Genomic DNA, 21265 nt, shown 5'->3' with positions numbered 1-21265 from the left:
TCACCAGCTGACCCACTCTGGGTTCCGGTTCTGGTTCTGGTGTGCAAACGGTCCTACCCTCGGGTCCAGGTCCAGTCCTATCGGGACCTCTTCTTCTGGTGGAGGCTGAACGAACACCTGGTTCCACTGGCCCGCTACGTTGCTGTGAGACACAGACTCTGGGTCAGAACCGGTTCTGTTCGGGTTCTGTTCAGAACCGCTGTTTCCCCACTTACTGTTCGAAGCTGATGTGTTTCACCACAGTGGCGTTGGTGTCGTCCACCCACAGAGCCCAGATGTCCGAGGAGGTCAGCGTGAAGTCCACCGGAGCCTCCTGAGGTCCACATGAAACAGAACCACAGAGGTCAGAACATCCAGAACATCAGACCCAGAACATTAGACCCAGAACATCCAGAACATTAAGCCCAGCCCGAGTTGGATCAGTGGAGTCGACTCTTCTCAGAGTCTAAGTAACACCCCTGACCCGGTTCGGCCCCCGGTTCTTACCTGGGCGTTGAACAGGGAGGAGATGTGGTCCAGGCTGTAGCGGTTGTTGTCGCTGGCGACCAGCTGCAGCACGATGAACTGCCCCCTCTGAGGCACGGCGAGGTGCACGCCCAGGCAGAGGCCCGTGGTGGAGGAGAACGCCAGCCTCAGGCGGTGACCCTGCCCCGACAGGCGCCTCACGCCCTGGCGCGCCGGCAGGTACTCCAACATGTCCGCCTCCAGCAGGCACGCCTGCTCCTGGGGGCAACACCGGACCCGGTCAGACGCTGGCTGTGTTCGAAACAGCCTACTTCTCCTACTACTCCTACTAACTTTTTTTAAGTTCCCGGATGCATACTAGATTCTCTGAAATGTTGGGTATGCATCATGAGGTTACTACTCATACTCAAACTACCCAAGATGCAACGTAACGTCGCTGATCGTCATTTCCTGTCAAAACGGCAGTTTCAAGCTAGCTACAACGAGGGTAGGTTCACTTCCTGTTTTCAAAACAAAAGCACCAATTGTATGGTAATGGCTTTCCCTATGATAAAAGGCAACGGGTATTTTATTTTGTGAAAATAACAGGAAGTGCGTTGCTCACTGCGGCTAGCTTTAGTAGCGCCGAATTCGTGGGAACAAAATTGTAAACAGCCGGTATTTTGTCAGGTTTTCAACACGTTGGGGATCTAAACGACTACTTTCTCACCTGAAAATGTTTCAAATGTTGCTAAAGTTTACAGAGTTTAGAGCTTAAGGGAAATCAGCTTCAGGCCGGCTGATTTCAGCTCGGGCAGGAGCGAAATGCATTTTGGGTAAAAGCTCTGCATACTGTCTGATCGATGAGTATGTAGTATGTAGTATGCAGTATGTAGTATGCAGTATGCAGTATGTAGTATGCAGTATGTAGTATGTAGTATGTAGTATGCAGTATGCAGTATGTAGTATGTAGAATGTAGAATGTAGAATGTAGTATGCAGTATGCAGTATGTAGAATGTAGTATGCAGTATGTAGAATGTAGTATGCAGTATGCAGTATGTAGTATGTAGAATGTAGAATGTAGTATGCAGTATGTAGAATGTAGTATGCAGTATGTAGAATGTAGTATGCAGTATGCAGTATGTAGTATGTAGAATGTAGAATGTAGAATGTAGTATGTAGTATGTAGAATGTAGTATGCAGTATGCAGTATGTAGAATGTAGTATGCAGTATGCAGTATGCAGTATGTAGTATGCAGTATATAGTATGCAGTATGTAGTATGTAGAATGTAGTATGCAGTATGTAGTATGTAGAATGTAGTATGCAGTATGCAGTATGCAGTATGTAGGATGCAGTATGCAGTATGTAGGATGCAGTATGCAGTATGTAGGATGCAGTATGCAGTATATAGTATGCAGTATGTAGAATGTAGAATGTAGAATGTAGTATGCAGTATGCAGTATGTAGTATGCAGTATGCAGTATATAGTATGCAGTATGCAGTATGCAGTATATAGTATGCAGTATGCAGTATGCAGTATGTAGAATGTAGTATGCAGTATGCAGTATGCAGTATATAGTATGCAGTATGTAGTATGTAGAATGTAGTATGCAGTATGTAGTATGTAGAATGTAGTATGCAGTATGCAGTATGCAGTATGTAGGATGCAGTATGCAGTATGTAGGATGCAGTATGCAGTATGTAGGATGCAGTATGCAGTATATAGTATGCAGTATGTAGAATGTAGAATGTAGTATGCAGTATGCAGTATGTAGAATGTAGTATGCAGTATGCAGTATGTAGTATGCAGTATGCAGTATGTAGTATGCAGTATGTAGTATGCAGTATGCAGTATGCAGTATGCAGTATGCAGTATGCAGTATGCAGTATGTAGTATGCAGTATATAGTATGCAGTATGCAGTATGCAGTATATAGTATGCAGTATGCAGTATGCAGTATGTAGAATGTAGTATGCAGTATGCAGTATGCAGTATGCAGTATGTAGAATGCAGTATGCAGTATCGAAAACAGACTCTGACAGCATTAAGGGAGAACATGGCGGCGGCGGCGTGCGACACTGACTCTGAACGACCACATGCGCAACCGGTGGTCCTGACACAGGGCGAAGATGAAGGAGTCCTCCTCCAGCTCCCTGACAGCCAGGCTGAGCACCAGGTCGTCCGGACTCTGCTCCCCCCGGATGGCTGAGGGCATCCAGCCCGAGATCCTCCTCATCATGGAGCTCCTCCTCAGCTCCACCACCGACACGCCGCCTGGGAACACAAACCGGGGAAAGGAGGGTGGAACCAGGAACCCACAGGGACCCACAGGAACCCACAGGGACCCACAGGGAACCAACAGGGACCCACAGGGAACCAACAGGGACCCACAGGGACCAACAGGAACCCACAGGAACCCACAGGAACCCAGTTTGGTTCTGAAGGCGTCTGATAGTCCAGTTTGTTCTTGTAAATGAAGAATCTTCCTCACACACAAGAGTAAGTCATGGAGTTCCTCAGGGTTCTGTGCTCGGACAGATTCTTTTCACTTTATACATGCTGCCATTAGCTAACATTATCAAACAGCATGGCATAAAGTTCCACCGCTATGCTGATGATACTCAGCTGTACTTATCTATAAAACCAGATGAACCCAATAGGTTGGTCAGACTACAAGCATGTTTTAACGACATGTTGTAACAGTAACTGACAGTTACAGTTACTGTCGGTTACTGTTACTGTCAGTAACAGACAGTAACAGACAGTAACTGTAACCGACAGTAACCGAATGTAACTGATAGTAACTGTCAGTAACAGACAGTAACTGTAACCGACAGTAACCGTCAGTAACAGACAGCAACTGTAACCGACAGTAACCGACTGTAACCGACAGTAACTGTCAGTAACAGACAGTAACAGACAGTAACTGTAACCGACAGTAACCGACTGTAACCGACAGTAACCGTCAGTAACAGACAGTAACTGTAACCGACAGTAACTGTCAATAACAGACAGTAACTGTCAATACCAGACAGTAACTGTAACCGACAGTAACAGTAACAGACAGTAACCGACAGTAACTGTCAATAACAGACTGTAATAGACAGTAACTGTAACCGTCAGTAACAGACAGCAACTGTAACCGACAGTAACCGACTGTAACCGACAGTAACTGTCAGTAACAGACAGTAACTGTAACCGACAGTAACCGACTGTAACCGACAGTAACCGTCAGTAACTGACAGTAACAGACAGTAACCGACAGTAACTGTAACCGACAGTAACTGTCAATAACAGACAGTAACTGTCAATACCAGACAGTAACTGTAACCGACAGTAACAGTAACAGACAGTAACTGACAGTAACAGACAGTAACTGACTGTAACAGACAGTAACTGACTGTAACAGACTGTAACTGACAGTAACTGACAGTAACTGACAGTAACAGACAGTAACAGACAGTAACAGACAGTAACAGACAGTAACAGACAGTAGCTGACTGTAACAGACAGTAACTGACAGTAACAGACTGTAACAGACTGTAACTGACAGTAACTGACAGTAACAGACAGTAGCTGACTGTAACAGACAGTAACTGACAGTAACAGACTGTAACAGACTGTAACAGACTGTAACTGACAGTAACAGACAGTAACAGACAGTAACTGACAGTAACAGACTGTAACTGACAGTAACAGACAGTAACAGACAGTAACTGACTGTAACAGACAGTAACAGACTGGAACAGACAGTAACAGACAGTAACAGACAGTAACAGACAGTAACAGACAGTAACAGACACTTACCCTGAACGTCTTCAGGTGGCAGCGTGACCACCGTGATGCCTCCAGCAGGCGAAGCCAGAGCAAAGTGGGCGTCTCCCTGAAAGCTAAGCCAGGCCGCCGCCGCGCCGGGACCCCCCGTGTGCCCCGCCGCGCCCGGGATGACGGCGCTGCGACTGGGGTCCTGCAGACTGAGCTTTCCCACGTCGGTGAAGATGGACTGCATGTGCAGCTCGGTCACCAGCTCCTGGGAGAGGAAACAGCATCGGGGTCAAAGGTCAAAGGTTAAAGGACACGCCTTCCACGTGGAGGCGGGGGGCTACTCACGCTGCGGTACATGCGCGAGGGGTGGGGCAGCAGCAGCCTGTGGACGCTCTGATTGGTGCAGATGAGGATGACCACGTTGTTCAGGGTCTCCTGGATGCTGACCCCCCCGGGCAGCACGGAGCAGCGGCTGAACCGCAGTCTGACGGCGTTGTTCAGCAGGTTGGTGTCCAGAGACTCCTCCACCAGCTGCACCGAGTCTGCGCACGTGGACCTGCACACATGCACAGCGTGAGAGTGCACGTACACACACACACACACAGCATGAGAGTGCACGTACACACACACACACACACACACAGCATGAGAGTGCACGTACACACACACACACAGCATGAGAGTGCACGTACACACACAGCATGAGAGTGCACGTACACACACACACACACACAGCATGAGAGTGCACGTACACACACACACACACACACAGCATGAGAGTGCACGTACACACACACACACACAGCATGAGAGTGCACGTACACACACACACACACAGCATGAGAGTGCACGTACACACACACACATACACACACACACCAGTGGATGAAGCGGTTGCTGGTGACGGACAGCAGCTTGCCGCTCTCCTCGTAGTGAAACGCTCCGGCGCCATCTGGAAACTTCACCCCACCTGGAGGCGGAGCCACATCTGCAGACAGGAAGTTCAGGAAGTTCAGGTGAGTCCGGGCCCAACGCTGTAATCTGACCTAACACATCTAACACATCTGATCTAACACATCTGACCTAACACATCTGACACATCTGATCTAACACATCTAACACATCTGACACATCTGATCTAACACATCTAACACATCTGATCTAACACATCTGATCTAACACATCTGACCTAACACATCTGATCTAACACATCTGACCTAACACATCTGATCTAACACATCTGACACATCTGATCTAACACATCTAACACATCTGATCTAACACATCTGATCTAACACATCTGATCTAACACATCTGACCTAACACATCTGACCTAACACATCTGATCTAACACATCTGACCTAACACATCTGACCTAACACATCTGATCTAACACATCTGACCTAACACATCTGACCTAACACATCTGACCTAACACATCTGATCTAACACATCTGACCTAACACATCTGATCTAACACATCTGATCTAACACATCTGACCTAACACATCTGACCTAACACATCTGATCTAACACATCTGACCTAACACATCTGACCTAACACATCTAACACATCTGACCTAACACATCTGACCTAACACATCTGACCTAACACATCTGATCTAACACATCTAACACATCTGACCTAACACATCTGATCTAACACATCTGACCTAACACATCTGACCTAACACATCTGACCTAACACATCTGACCTAACACATCTGACCTAACACATCTGACCTAACACATCTAACACATCTGACCTAACACATCTGACCTAACACATCTGACCTAACACATCTGATCTAACACATCTGACCTAACACATCTGACCTAACACATCTAACACATCTGACCTAACACATCTGACCTAACACATCTGACCTAACACATCTGACCTAACACATCTAACACATCTGACCTAACACATCTGATCTAACACATCTGACCTAACACATCTGACCTAACACATCTGACCTAACACATCTGATCTAACACATCTGATCTAACACATCTGACACATCTGATCTAACACATCTAACACATCTGACCTAACACATCTGATCTAACACATCTGATCTAACACATCTAACACATCTGATCTAACACATCTGACCTAACACATCTGATCTAACACATCTAACACATCTGATCTAACACATCTGATCTAACACATCTGATCTAACACATCTGACCTAACACATCTGATCTAACACATCTGATCTAACACATCTGATCTAACACATCTAACACATCTGATCTAACACATCTGATCTAACACATCTGATCTAACACATCTGATCTAACACATCTGATCTAACACATCTGACCTAACACATCTGATCTAACACATCTAACACATCTGATCTAACACATCTGATCTAACACATCTGACCTAACACATCTGATCTAACACATCTGATCTAATATATCTGATCTAACACATCTGACCTAACACATCTGACCTAACACATCTGACCTAACACATCTGATCTAACACATCTGACCTAACACATCTAACACATCTGATCTAACACATCTAACACATCTGACCTAACACATCTGATCTAACACATCTGATCTAACACATCTGATCTAACACATCTGATCTAACACATCTGACCTAACACATCTGATCTAACACATCTGATCTAACACATCTGATCTAACACATCTGATCTAACACATCTGATCTAACACATCTGATCTAACACATCTGATCTAACACATCTGATCTAACACATCTGACCTAACACATCTGACCTAACACATCTGATCTAACACATCTGATCTAACACATCTGACCTAACACATCTAACACATCTGACCTAACACATCTGATCTAACACATCTAACACATCTGACCTAACACATCTGATCTAACACATCTGACCTAACACATCTGACCTAACACATCTGACCTAACACATCTGACCTAACACATCTGACCTAACACATCTGACCTAACACATCTGACCTAACACATCTGACCTAACACATCTGACCTAACACATCTGATCTAACACATCTGACCTAACACATCTGACCTAACACATCTGATCTAACACATCTGACCTAACACATCTGATCTAACACATCTGATCTAACACATCTGATCTAACACATCTGATCTAACACATCTGATCTAACACATCTGATCTAACACATCTAACACATCTGATCTAACACATCTGATCTAACACATCTGATCTAACACATCTGATCTAACACATCTGATCTAACACATCTAACACATCTGATCTAACACATCTAACACATCTGACCTAACACATCTGATCTAACACATCTAACACATCTGACCTAACACATCTAACCCATCTGACCTAACACATCTGATCTAACACATCTAACACATCTGACCTAACACATCTGATCTAACACATCTGATCTAACACATCTGACCTAACACATCTGATCTAACACATCTGATCTAACACATCTAACACATCTGACCTAACACATCTGACCTAACACATCTGATCTAACACATCTGATCTAACACATCTGACCTAACACATCTGATCTAACACATCTAACACATCTGACCTAACACATCTAACCCATCTGACCTAACACATCTGATCTAACACATCTAACACATCTGACCTAACACATCTGATCTAACACATCTGATCTAACACATCTAACACATCTGACCTAACACATCTAACACATCTGACCTAACACATCTGACCTAACACATCTGACCTAACACATCTGACCTAACACATCTGACCTAACACATCTGACCTAACACATCTGACCTAACACATCTGACCTAACACATCTGACCTAACACATCTGATCTAACACATCTGACCTAACACATCTGATCTAACACATCTGACCTAACACATCTAACACATCTGACCTAACACATCTGACCTAACACATCTGACCTAACACATCTGACCTAACACATCTGACCTAACACATCTGACCTAACACATCTGACCTAACACATCTGACCTAACACATCTGATCTAACACATCTGACCTAACACATCTGACCTAACACATCTGACCTAACACATCTGACCTAACACATCTGACCTAACACATCTGATCTAACACATCTGACCTAACACATCTGATCTAACACATCTGACCTAACACATCTGATCTAACACATCTGACCTAACACATCTAACACATCTGATCTAACACATCTGATCTAACACATCTGATCTAACACATCTGACCTAACACATCTGATCTAACACATCTGATCTAACACATCTGACCTAACACATCTGACCTAACACATCTGACCTAACACATCTGATCTAACACATCTGACCTAACACATCTGACCTAACACATCTGACCTAACACATCTGATCTAACACATCTGATCTAACACATCTGATCTAACACATCTGACCTAACACATCTGATCTAACACATCTGATCTAACACATCTGATCTAACACATCTGATCTAACACATCTGACCTAACACATCTGACCTAACACATCTGATCTAACACATCTGACCTAACACATCTGACCTAACACATCTGACCTAACACATCTGACCTAACACATCTGATCTAACACATCTGACCTAACACATCTGATCTAACACATCTGATCTAACACATCTAACACATCTGACCTAACACATCTGACCTAACACATCTGACCTAACACATCTGACCTAACACATCTGACCTAACACATCTGACCTAACACATCTGACCTAACACATCTGATCTAACACATCTGACCTAACACATCTGACCTAACACATCTGACCTAACACATCTGATCTAACACATCTGACCTAACACATCTGACCTAACACATCTGACCTAACACATCTGACCTAACACATCTGATCTAACACATCTGACCTAACACATCTGACCTAACACATCTGATCTAACACATCTAACACATCTGATCTAACACATCTGATCTAACACATCTGACCTAACACATCTGACCTAACACATCTGACCTAACACATCTGATCTAACACATCTGACCTAACACATCTGACCTAACACATCTGACCTAACACATCTGATCTAACACATCTGACCTAACACATCTGACCTAACACATCTGACCTAACACATCTGATCTAACACATCTGATCTAACACATCTGACCTAACACATCTGACCTAACACATCTGACCTAACACATCTGATCTAACACATCTGACCTAACACATCTGATCTAACACATCTGACCTAACACATCTGACCTAACACATCTGACCTAACACATCTGATCTAACACATCTGACCTAACACATCTGACCTAACACATCTGACCTAACACATCTGACCTAACACATCTGATCTAACACATCTGACCTAACACATCTGACCTAACACATCTGACCTAACACATCTGATCTAACACATCTAACACATCTGATCTAACACATCTGATCTAACACATCTGACCTAACACATCTGATCTAACACATCTGACCTAACACATCTGACCTAACACATCTGATCTAACACATCTAACACATCTGACCTAACACATCTGATCTAACACATCTGACCTAACACATCTGACCTAACACATCTGATCTAACACATCTGATCTAACACATCTGACCTAACACATCTGACCTAACACATCTAACCTAACACATCTGATCTAACACATCTGATCTAACACATCTGACCTAACACATCTGATCTAACACATCTGATCTAACACATCTGACCTAACACATCTGATCTAACACATCTGATCTAACACATCTGATCTAACACATCTGATCTAACACATCTGACCTAACACATCTGACCTAACACATCTGATCTAACACATCTGATCTAACACATCTGATCTAACACATCTGACCTAACACATCTGATCTAACACATCTGATCTAACACATCTGACCTAACACATCTGATCTAACACATCTGACCTAACACATCTAACCTAACACATCTGATCTAACACATCTGATCTAACACATCTGACCTAACACATCTGATCTAACACATCTAACACATCTGACCTAACACATCTGATCTAACACATCTAACACATCTGACACATCTGACCTAACACATCTGACCTAACACATCTGACCTAACACATCTGACCTAACACATCTGACCTAACACATCTGACCTAACACATCTGACCTAACACATCTGATCTAACACATCTAACACATCTGACCTAACACATCTGACCTAACACATCTGACCTAACACATCTGACCTAACACATCTGACCTAACACATCTGACCTAACACATCTGATCTAACACATCTAACACATCTGATCTAACACATCTGATCTAACACATCTGACCTAACACATCTGACCTAACACATCTGACCTAACACATCTGATCTAACACATCTGACCTAACACATCTGACCTAACACATCTGACCTAACACATCTGACCTAACACATCTGACCTAACACATCTGACCTAACACATCTGACCTAACACATCTGATCTAACACATCTAACACATCTGACCTAACACATCTGATCTAACACATCTGACCTAACACATCTGATCTAACACATCTGATCTAACACATCTGACCTAACACATCTGACCTAACACATCTGACCTAACACATCTGATCTAACACATCTGACCTAACACATCTGATCTAACACATCTGACCTAACACATCTGACCTAACACATCTGACCTAACACATCTGATCTAACACATCTGACCTAACACATCTGACCTAACACATCTGACCTAACACATCTGACCTAACACATCTGATCTAACACATCTGACCTAACACATCTGACCTAACACATCTGACCTAACACATCTGATCTAACACATCTAACACATCTGATCTAACACATCTGATCTAACACATCTGACCTAACACATCTGATCTAACACATCTGACCTAACACATCTGACCTAACACATCTGATCTAACACATCTAACACATCTGACCTAACACATCTGATCTAACACATCTGACCTAACACATCTGACCTAACACATCTGATCTAACACATCTGATCTAACACATCTGACCTAACACATCTGACCTAACACATCTAACCTAACACATCTGATCTAACACATCTGATCTAACACATCTGACCTAACACATCTGATCTAACACATCTGATCTAACACATCTGACCTAACACATCTGATCTAACACATCTGATCTAACACATCTGATCTAACACATCTGATCTAACACATCTGACCTAACACATCTGACCTAACACATCTGATCTAACACATCTGATCTAACACATCTGATCTAACACATCTGACCTAACACATCTGATCTAACACATCTGATCTAACACATCTGACCTAACACATCTGATCTAACACATCTGACCTAACACATCTAACCTAACACATCTGATCTAACACATCTGATCTAACACATCTGACCTAACACATCTGATCTAACACATCTAACACATCTGACCTAACACATCTGATCTAACACATCTAACACATCTGACACATCTGACCTAACACATCTGACCTAACACATCTGACCTAACACATCTGACCTAACACATCTGACCTAACACATCTGACCTAACACATCTGACCTAACACATCTGATCTAACACATCTAACACATCTGACCTAACACATCTGACCTAACACATCTGACCTAACACATCTGACCTAACACATCTGACCTAACACATCTGACCTAACACATCTGATCTAACACATCTAACACATCTGATCTAACACATCTGATCTAACACATCTGACCTAACACATCTGACCTAACACATCTGACCTAACACATCTGATCTAACACATCTGACCTAACACATCTGACCTAACACATCTGACCTAACACATCTGACCTAACACATCTGACCTAACACATCTGACCTAACACATCTGACCTAACACATCTGATCTAACACATCTAACACATCTGACCTAACACATCTGATCTAACACATCTGACCTAACACATCTGACCTAACACATCTGACCTAACACATCTGATCTAACACATCTGATCTAACACATCTGACCTAACACATCTGACCTAACACATCTGACCTAACACATCTAACACATCTGATCTAACACATCTGATCTAACACATCTGACCTAACACATCTAACACATCTGACCTAACACATCTGACCTAACACATCTGACCTAACACATCTAACACATCTGACCTAACACATCTGACCTAACACATCTGACCTAACACATCTGACCTAACACATCTGACCTAACACATCTGATCTAACACATCTAACACATCTGACCTAACACATCTGATCTAACACATCTGACCTAACACATCTGATCTAACACATCTGACCTAACACATCTGATCTAACACATCTAACACATCTGACCTAACACATCTGACCTAACACATCTGACCTAACACATCTGACCTAACACATCTGATCTAACACATCTAACACATCTGACCTAACACATCTGATCTAACACATCTGACCTAACACATCTGACCTAACACATCTGACCTAACACATCTGACCTAACACATCTGATCTAACACATCTGACCTAACACATCTGACCTAACACATCTGACCTAACACATCTGACCTAACACATCTGACCTAACACATCTGATCTAATATATCATGATATGGGAGGGGATGCATATTTTGGCAAGGCAAATTCTGAGCCTACCGATATTTGCACCCCCCCATCTATTTTCCCCAAATATTCTCCAGATGATATGAAACTCACACCAACAGCTCGGAGGACGTGTCTGATTATGTACAAAATGTTATATAATTCTTAACTCTCTACTTCTCTGAGTTAGCAGGGGGTGCATATTTTGGCAGGCTCAGAATTTGCCTTGCCAAAATATGCATCCCCTCCCATATCACATAATTAGACAGTTAAAGGTGTTATCACATTTTTCACATGATGACATATGCCCTCTGCGCTACTGGCTTGATTTTTTTTGTCTGTATTATCTAATTTGGTGTTAAAATCTGCAGGATTCTAGTGAGACTTGAACAATAGTAGGTTTATTTAGAGTATCTGAAGAGGGGGACCCAAACCAAGAATCATGGTGGTGTTATTCTTCATCGATAGTTTATATCATGCATTAATATAATGGCCTTGCAGGTGCATAGTGATAAAATGCTTGCAGGAAAAAACAACAACAACAAAACATTAAGTCACAGTTAGGGAACATACAATGTATCATACACGTTAGCGTTAGAGCGATGCGCGTTCCCGCGACAGGGGAAGCAATTCTCGGCATAACACCGGCCCTTCTAATGAGGTGTCCCTTGTTTATTTTTCAGGGAGTTGGTAACCCTAGCTGGGGCCCGATGTGGGACCAGGACCCGCAGCTAACCGGCTGTTGGTCAGTTAAACCACAACATGAAGCTAACCCACAGAGCCGGCTAAATTAGAGGGTTTCCCCCCGGAGTCTGGTCCGTCTGTCCCCGGGGACCCTGCACCTGACAGGTGGTGGAGCACCGGAGGTCCCACGAGACACTTTTTACCCCACCGCCGCATCTTTTGGCCATAATCACGGGCACGCGCGTTGACGTTAGCAGCTAGCAGCGTGCTAGCAGCAGCTAGCAGCAGCCCCGGGCTAACTTCTGAGTCGGCACCACTCACCCAGGCTCACCGTCACCTCTCGGAACCGCGGCGCTGCTTCCCGCTCGAACCCGCAGATCTCGATGTAGCTGCGCTCCAAGGCCGCCGCCATCTTGTCCTCGTGCCGGAATGCGCGCGCTGCACTTTCAAACATCGACACCTGCCCTTCTTCTCCTCTTCTCCTCTTCTCTTCTTCTCTTCTTCTTCAGCCTCTTCTCTTCTTCTTCTGTTTATCGTTGGTTAGCAAACAGCGTTAAGGCGCTTTACCGCCACCTGCCGGTCAGGAGTATCAAACACATCAAAACCAAAACCAGATGCTGCCAGATAAGGAAAAATGATTTCATAACAATCTCCTGAACACAATGCTTATAAACTCACACAAACCCTCAAAGTTTTTCATGCGTTATTGCATTTATTTTATATTTTATATATATTTTTTAATATTTTTTTATTTGTTTAGGTAGAATTAGCATAAGATTAGATAAACTGGCACAGACATTAAAACACTATACTCAAATAACACACACATATGAAGTACACATACAGAGAAAGATTAACAGATCAGTTAGCAGTCTCACAGTATTTTACGTTACACAGTATTTTACGTTACACAGTATTTTACGTCACACAGTATTTTACGTTACACAGTATTTTATGTTACACAGTATTTTACGTTACACAGTATTTTATGTTACACAGTATTTTACGTTACACAGTATTTTACGTTACACAGTATTTTACGTTACACAGTATTTTACGTTACACAGTATTTTACGTCACACAGTATTTTACGTCACACAGTATTTTACGTTACACAGTATTTTATGTTAACCATAACCCTGCTGTGTAGACTGAAGTGCAGACCGAGCAGCAAACAGCGTAACAGGCGCGGCTGTCGGCAGGCGGCAGCAGGCAGTGATACGAAGGGAGAGAAAATAGGGCCAAGAGATTGTGAGGTCTGACTTTTTCCTGGAGAACCATTTTGTGATGCAAATGTATTACTCTGTTGAACGCATATTGTTTTGAGAAGCAAAACGCTTTATTTTTTAAACCCCAGCCAACTAGCCGGACTACCTTCATCAGCACCAAAACGAGGCTGGAACTCTGCTCACAGGACGCAGCAGGGGGTAAGAAGATGTTCAGAAATGATGCTGCTGATATGGGATGTTACACAGCTTCATGTCAGAAGAGGCGTACTGTCCCTTTAAATGAATGCTTCTATCATGAATCAGACTTAGATTATTATGAAATTGATTATAATGGGTGCCTTAAAAGGACTCAGTTTCAGACCTTTGGAGGAACGTTTGTTTGGTCCTCACAAAGATACAGGAACAGTCGTGTTTGACGCTGACAGTTTACCCCCAAAAGAGGAAGAAAATGCCCCGAACAACGAGGCTCTGTTGCCCCTGAGTGTCGGACAGATAACGTATTCTCTGGTTCCAGGAAATCAGGATGTGATGCTGTTCCTCTGAGACGCTCGTTTCACAACAACTGAAAACCTCCTGTGTGTGTGCTGCTGTGTTTCTGGCTTCCATCGGGTCACATTCCTTCAGTACTGTACACAGCGTTTCCAGCACAACGTGCACGTTTCCAGTAAAACGTGCACGCTGTGCTGCGTGGGACGTGAACTCTGTAAAACAAAACAGGCCTCAACTCTGACAATGTTTAAATCCAGGCTGAAAGCAGTTCTGTTTAGCTGTGCATATGACACCTGAAAGTATTTTATCTGCACTCTTCACTTTGAAATTAATTAATTAATGATTATTTTTAATGTTTTTTTATTCATTATTTTTATTTATTTTTATTTTTTTAATGATTTTATGTAGCTGTAAAGCACTTTGAATTGCCATGTGTATGAATTGTGCTCTACAAATAAACTTGCCTTGCCAAAACAACAACACTGATAAAGGAACTGTTGCTGCTGGGGAACTTTAAACGTCTCACATGAAATGAAACATTCCAACAGCTGTTGGAAGTCCAACCTCCTGTCAGGTCCAATTTATCTGAATTTACCTGAACCCAAAACAGTTCAAAGTGCTCGACTGTATCTGTACTCAGCAGGACTCAGAGTAAGGCCAGCTGAACCACAGGTTTCTGGGATTCTGTCACGTTCGTGGGCAGGGCCGTAACCAGGATTTTTCAAATACTGAGGTCAAATATTGCGATAAATCTTTTTTGACAAAAAAAACATCCTAATATGTTGACTTTTTAAAATACAGTTTGTAAATGTGAATAAACAGAGGTAAATCACAAGCCCATCAAGGAGGTGAATATGTAGGTGAACAAGTTTATTATAACAATGTGATCACAAAAGTAGAGTATTTGAGTGAGTGAGTGAGACTCAGTTCTTCCCCTTTCTTCCTCTACTGACTCTCTCTCTTCAACTCCCTCATTCTCATCCTCTCCTGTGTCATCTGTTTTAAAATATCATCATCAGCATCACCATTAATATTATTGTTATTATTAATATCCATCCATCCATCCATCCATTATCTTCCGCTGGTCCGGGGATCGGGTCGCGGGGGCAGCAGCTTGAGCAAAGAGACCCAGACGTCCCTGTCCCCGGCCACTTCCTCCAGCTCTTCTGGGGGGACCCCGAGGCGTTCCCAGGCTAGCCGAGAGACATAGTCTCTCCAACGTGTCCTGGGTCTTCCCCGGGGCCTCCTCCCAGTGGGACGGGCCCGGAACACCTCACCGGGGAGGCGTCCAGCATTCTCACCAGATGCCCGAGCCACCTCATCTGACTCCTCTCGATGCGGAGGAGCAGCGGTTCTACTCCGAGCCCCTCCCGGATGACCGAGCTTCTCACCCTATCTCTAAGGGAGAGCCCAGACACCCTGCGGAGGAAACTCATTTCGGCCGCTTGTATTCGCGATCTCGTTCTTTCGGTCACTACCCACAGCTCGTGCCCATAGGTGAGGGTAGGAACATAGACTGACCGGTAAATCGAGAGCTTTGCCTTCTGGCTCAGCTCCTTTTTCACCACGACGGGCCGGTGCAGAGCCCGCATCACTGCAGACGCCGCACCAATCCGCCTGTCAATCTCCTGCTCCATTCGTCCCTTACTCGTGAACAAGACCCCGAGATACTTGAACTCCTCCACTTGGGGAAGGATCTCATTCCCGACCCGAAGAGAGCATTCCACCCTTTTCCGGCCGAGGACCATGGTCTCAGATTTGGAGGTGCTGATTCTCATCCCAGCCGCTTCACACTCGGCTGCGAACCGCTCCAGTGAGAGCTGAAGGTCACGGCCTGAGGACGCCAACAGAACCAAATCATCCGCAAAAAGCAGAGACCCGATTCTGAGGTCGCCAAACCGGACCCCCTCAACGCCCTGGCTGCGCCTAGAAACTCTGTCCATAAAAATTATGAACAGAATCGGTGACAAAGGGCAGCCCTGACGGAGTCCAACCCTCACAGGAAACATGTCCGACTTACTGCCGGCAATGCGGACCAAACTCTGACACCGGTCATACAGAGACCGAACAGCCCATATCAAGGAGTCCAGCACTCCATACTCCCGGAGCACCCCCCACAAGAGTCCCCGAGGGACACGGTCGAACGCCTTCTCCAAGTCCACAAAACACATGTAGACCGGTTGGGCGAACACCCATGCTCCCTCCAGGATCCTGCGGAGGGTATAGAGCTGGTCCACTGTTCCACGGCCAGGACGAAAACCACACTGCACCTCCTGAATCCGAGATTCGACTATCCGGCGGATCCTCCTCTCCAGTACCCCCGAAAAGACCTTACCAGGGAGGCTGAGGAGTGTGATCCCCCTATAGTTGGAACACACCCTCCGGTCCCCCTTTTTAAAGAGGGGGACCACCACCCCGATCTGCCAGTCCAGAGGCACTGCCCCCGATGTCCACGCGATGCTGCAGAGGCGTGTCAACCAAGACAGCCCCACAACATCCAGAGCCTTGAGGAACTCAGGACGGACCTCATCCACCCCCGGGGCCACCGAGGAGTTTTTTGACCACCTCGGCAACCTCAGCCCCAGAATAATATTACATTATTATTATTATTACTGTCACCATCATCACCATGCATGTGTAATCTGAAGCTCTAAAATCTGTAGCTCTAAAATCTGTAGCTCTAAAATCTGAAGCTCTAAAATCTGTAGCTCTAAAATCTGAAGTTCTGAAATCTGTAGCTCTAAAATCTGTAGCTCTAAAATCTGAAGTTCTGAAATCTGTAGCTCTAAAATCTGAAGTTCTGAAATCTGTAGCTCTAAAATCTGTAGCTCTAAAATCTGAAGTTCTGAAATCTGTAGCTCTAAAATCTGTAGCTCTAAAATCTGAAGTTCTGAAATCTGTAGCTCTAAAATCTGAAGTTCTGAAATCTGAAGCTCTAAAATCTGAAGTTCTGAAATCTGAAGCTCTAAAATCTGAAGCTCTAAAATCTGAAGTTCTGAAATCTGAAGCTCTGAAATCTGAAGCTCTAAAATCTGAAGTTCTGAAATCTGAAGCTCTGAAATCTGAAGCTCTAAAATCTGAAGTTCTGAAATCTGAAGCTCTAAAATCTGTAGCTCTAAAATCTGTAGCTCTAAAATCTGAAGTTCTGAAATCTGTAGCTCTAAAATCTGTAGCTCTAAAATCTGAAGTTCTGAAATCTGAAGCTCTAAAATCTGAAGTTCTGAAATCTGAAGCTCTAAAATCTGAAGCTCTAAAATCTGAAGTTCTGAAATCTGAAGCTCTGAAATCTGAAGCTCTAAAATCTGAAGTTCTGAAATCTGAAGCTCTGAAATCTGAAGCTCTAAAATCTGAAGTTCTGAAATCTGAAGCTCTAAAATCTGTAGCTCTAAAATCTGTAGCTCTAAAATCTGAAGTTCTGAAATCTGTAGCTCTAAAATCTGTAGCTCTAAAATCTGAAGTTCTGAAATCTGTAGCTCTAAAATCTGAAGTTCTGAAATCTGAAGCTCTAAAATCTGAAGTTCTGAAATCTGAAGCTCTGAAATCTGAAGCTCTAAAATCTGAAGCTCTAAAATCTGAAAATCTGAAATCTGAAGCTCTGAAATCTGAAGCTCTAAAATCTGTAGCTCTAAAATCTGTAGCTCTAAAATCTGAAGCTCTAAAATCTGAAGCTCTAAAATCTGAAGCTCTAAAATCTGAAGCTCTAAAATCTGAAGTTCTGAAATCTGAAACTCTGAAATCTGAAACTCTGAAATCTGAAGCTCTAAAATCTGAAGTCTAGAATTCTTAAAGCAGATTGAAATTTTTATTTTTTTTTTAAACTTTTTATTTTGGATTTTGTACAGAAAGAAATAAAGGAAAAAAACAAACAAACATACAACATACTCATGGGTGTAACAGTATAGGGTCACATTCTTCTCAATACATCGAAGTACAGTGCAGGGCCGTAACCAGGATTTTTCAAATACCGAGGTCAAATATTGCGATAAATCTTATTTGACAAAAAAAACATCCTAATATGGTGACTTTTTAAAATACAGTTTGGAAATGTGAATAAACAGAGGTAAATCACAAGCCCATCAAGGAGGTGAATATGTAGGTGAACAAGTTTATTATAACAATGTGATCACAAAAGTAGAGTATTTGAGTGAGTGAGTGAGACTCAGTTCTTCCCCTTTCTTCCTCTACTGACTCTCTCTCTTCCAACTCTCTCATTCTCATCCTCTCCTGTGTCATCTGTTTTAAAATATCATCATCAGCATCACCATTAATATTATTGTTATTATTAATATTACATTATTATTATTATTACTATTGTCACCATCATCACCATGCATGTGCATGACCCACTAAAAGGTCAAATGAATGAGTTGGGTTATTGGTCTAACCGATGTGCAAAATTTTAGACACCATTGGCAATAAAATCCAAATGGTTCATTAGGAAGAATGCAATCATTTTACCTAAGTAACTGGTTGAATCCACCCACTAAATTAACATCGTAGAATGTGCCAAACAGACCACAAGATGTTGGCTGTATTTTAGATGTATATTCTCAATTCAATCCATTCACTCAACACAGAGAAGACAGAGGTATCATGCTGGGCCTGACAACTGGCTAAATGCTGGTAAAACTTGGCTTCATAATGCACCATGAGCAGCACAACTAACCTCAAGATTGTGTCATATGAGAGAGTACACGGGGTATTTCCTTCTGTTATTTTGCCCCGTGTGCATCATCAATTGTTTTAAGTAAAATGAAAAATATAAGTTTCTGACCCAGTTTCTATTAGTCTGCTTTATTTACATGTAGGAAGCCATATAGCACTGAACAAAACTGTAGCTAGTGAGGCTGAATGACCACTAGCCACAGTTGGCACAAAACTGTCAAGTCCTGATTAAAAAAAAAAAAGTTAGCTTAACAGCCCAAGCCGTGTCACGATTCCCAACAATTCCAAGGTCGCTACTTTTTTTTTGGAAAATCGAATTGAGAGAGAGATTTGTGTGCAGTGTGTTTGTGCCGACTGGAAAACGAAATCCTAACCAAGGGGCTTTGTGACTGTTGCTTGAAATGCTGAGGACAACGATAGCATCCTCCTATTCCTAGCTGCGCTTTGAACGCATATGAACATTATGAACTGTCACTCATTCTCACTGGCGATTGGCGAAATGAACTCACCTCCTTCTCTCTTTCTTTTCCCCTGGCCAGTTGGCTTTCCAAAGCTGAGTTTAGTTTGTTTAGTAGATTTCTTCATCTTGCTTCCATTTCCTAGCTGACTTTCGCGTCGCTGTGTAATATGATAAACATGTTTCCAATGGCGGGTGGCGTAAAAAAAGTAAAAAAAGTCGGGTGGCGTTTTTCCGCTCAGTTTTAAAATATAACGTGATGATAAAGGGATTATGTGGACTTTATTTTCAGAAAAACAAATGAGAATGCATGCTGATCTTTCCACCAATCAAAGTCAGAACGATTTTCATCTTATATTAATTTGACATTTCTCTGAATAAAAAAAAATTTAAAATTAAAAAAAACACCGGGGAAAATACCGAGGTCATGACCTGTGTGTCCTCAATGCTGGTTATGGCACTGTTCGTGGGCTTTTCCCCATGTTTTTGTGTTTTTATGCATAATCATGTCTTAGTTTAAATCCACGTTTAGTTAAGCTTTGGCGTTGTTTTCCCTCACTTCCCATGCCAGATCATTAGTTCAGTATTTAGTTTCCAGGTTCCCGAATATTCACTGATAGAGTGTTTACCCAGGGACACTTTCACATCTGGACCTCCACTTCCTGTTCTGAATCATTCTCCACCACAGCTGCAGTCTCCTCCACCCACTCATGAAAACCTGAAACCTGAGGCTCCGTGTTAGAGTGAAATAACTAAAACCTGAGGCTCCATGTTAGAGTGAAATAACTGAAACCTGAGGCTCCATGTTAGAGTGGAATGACTTAAACCTGAGGCTCCATGTTAGAGTGGAATAACTGAAACCTGAGGCTCCATGTTAGAGTGAAATAACTGAAACCTGAGGCTCCATGTT

At 42.9% G+C, this 21265-nt stretch overlaps 1 protein-coding gene across 2 annotated transcripts in view; it reads right to left on the bottom strand.

Moving 5' to 3' along the window:
• nup160 (nucleoporin 160) overlaps positions 1-14047 on the bottom strand; it is a 49966-nt gene extending 35919 nt beyond the window's left edge. For both annotated transcript variants that reach the window (XM_075470839.1, XM_075470840.1), the window contains exons 1-8: positions 13837-14047; positions 5092-5200; positions 4558-4768; positions 4255-4477; positions 2531-2721; positions 487-723; positions 216-313; positions 58-142 (exon numbers count right to left, since the gene is read on the bottom strand). In XM_075470839.1, the coding sequence (XP_075326954.1) occupies positions 58-142; positions 216-313; positions 487-723; positions 2531-2721; positions 4255-4477; positions 4558-4768; positions 5092-5200; positions 13837-13969 (1287 nt within the window). In that variant the 5' untranslated portion in view covers positions 13970-14047. The remainder of the gene's footprint in view (positions 1-57; positions 143-215; positions 314-486; positions 724-2530; positions 2722-4254; positions 4478-4557; positions 4769-5091; positions 5201-13836) is intronic.
• Between the last annotated feature and the right edge of the window lie 7218 nt (positions 14048-21265).

Source organism: Odontesthes bonariensis, chromosome 7 (genome assembly GCF_027942865.1).
Source record: "Odontesthes bonariensis isolate fOdoBon6 chromosome 7, fOdoBon6.hap1, whole genome shotgun sequence".
In the NCBI taxonomy this organism is placed as follows: domain Eukaryota; kingdom Metazoa; phylum Chordata; class Actinopteri; order Atheriniformes; family Atherinopsidae; genus Odontesthes; species Odontesthes bonariensis.
Note: the sequence above shows the minus strand (reverse complement) of the source record. Positions and strands in the feature narration are given on the sequence as shown.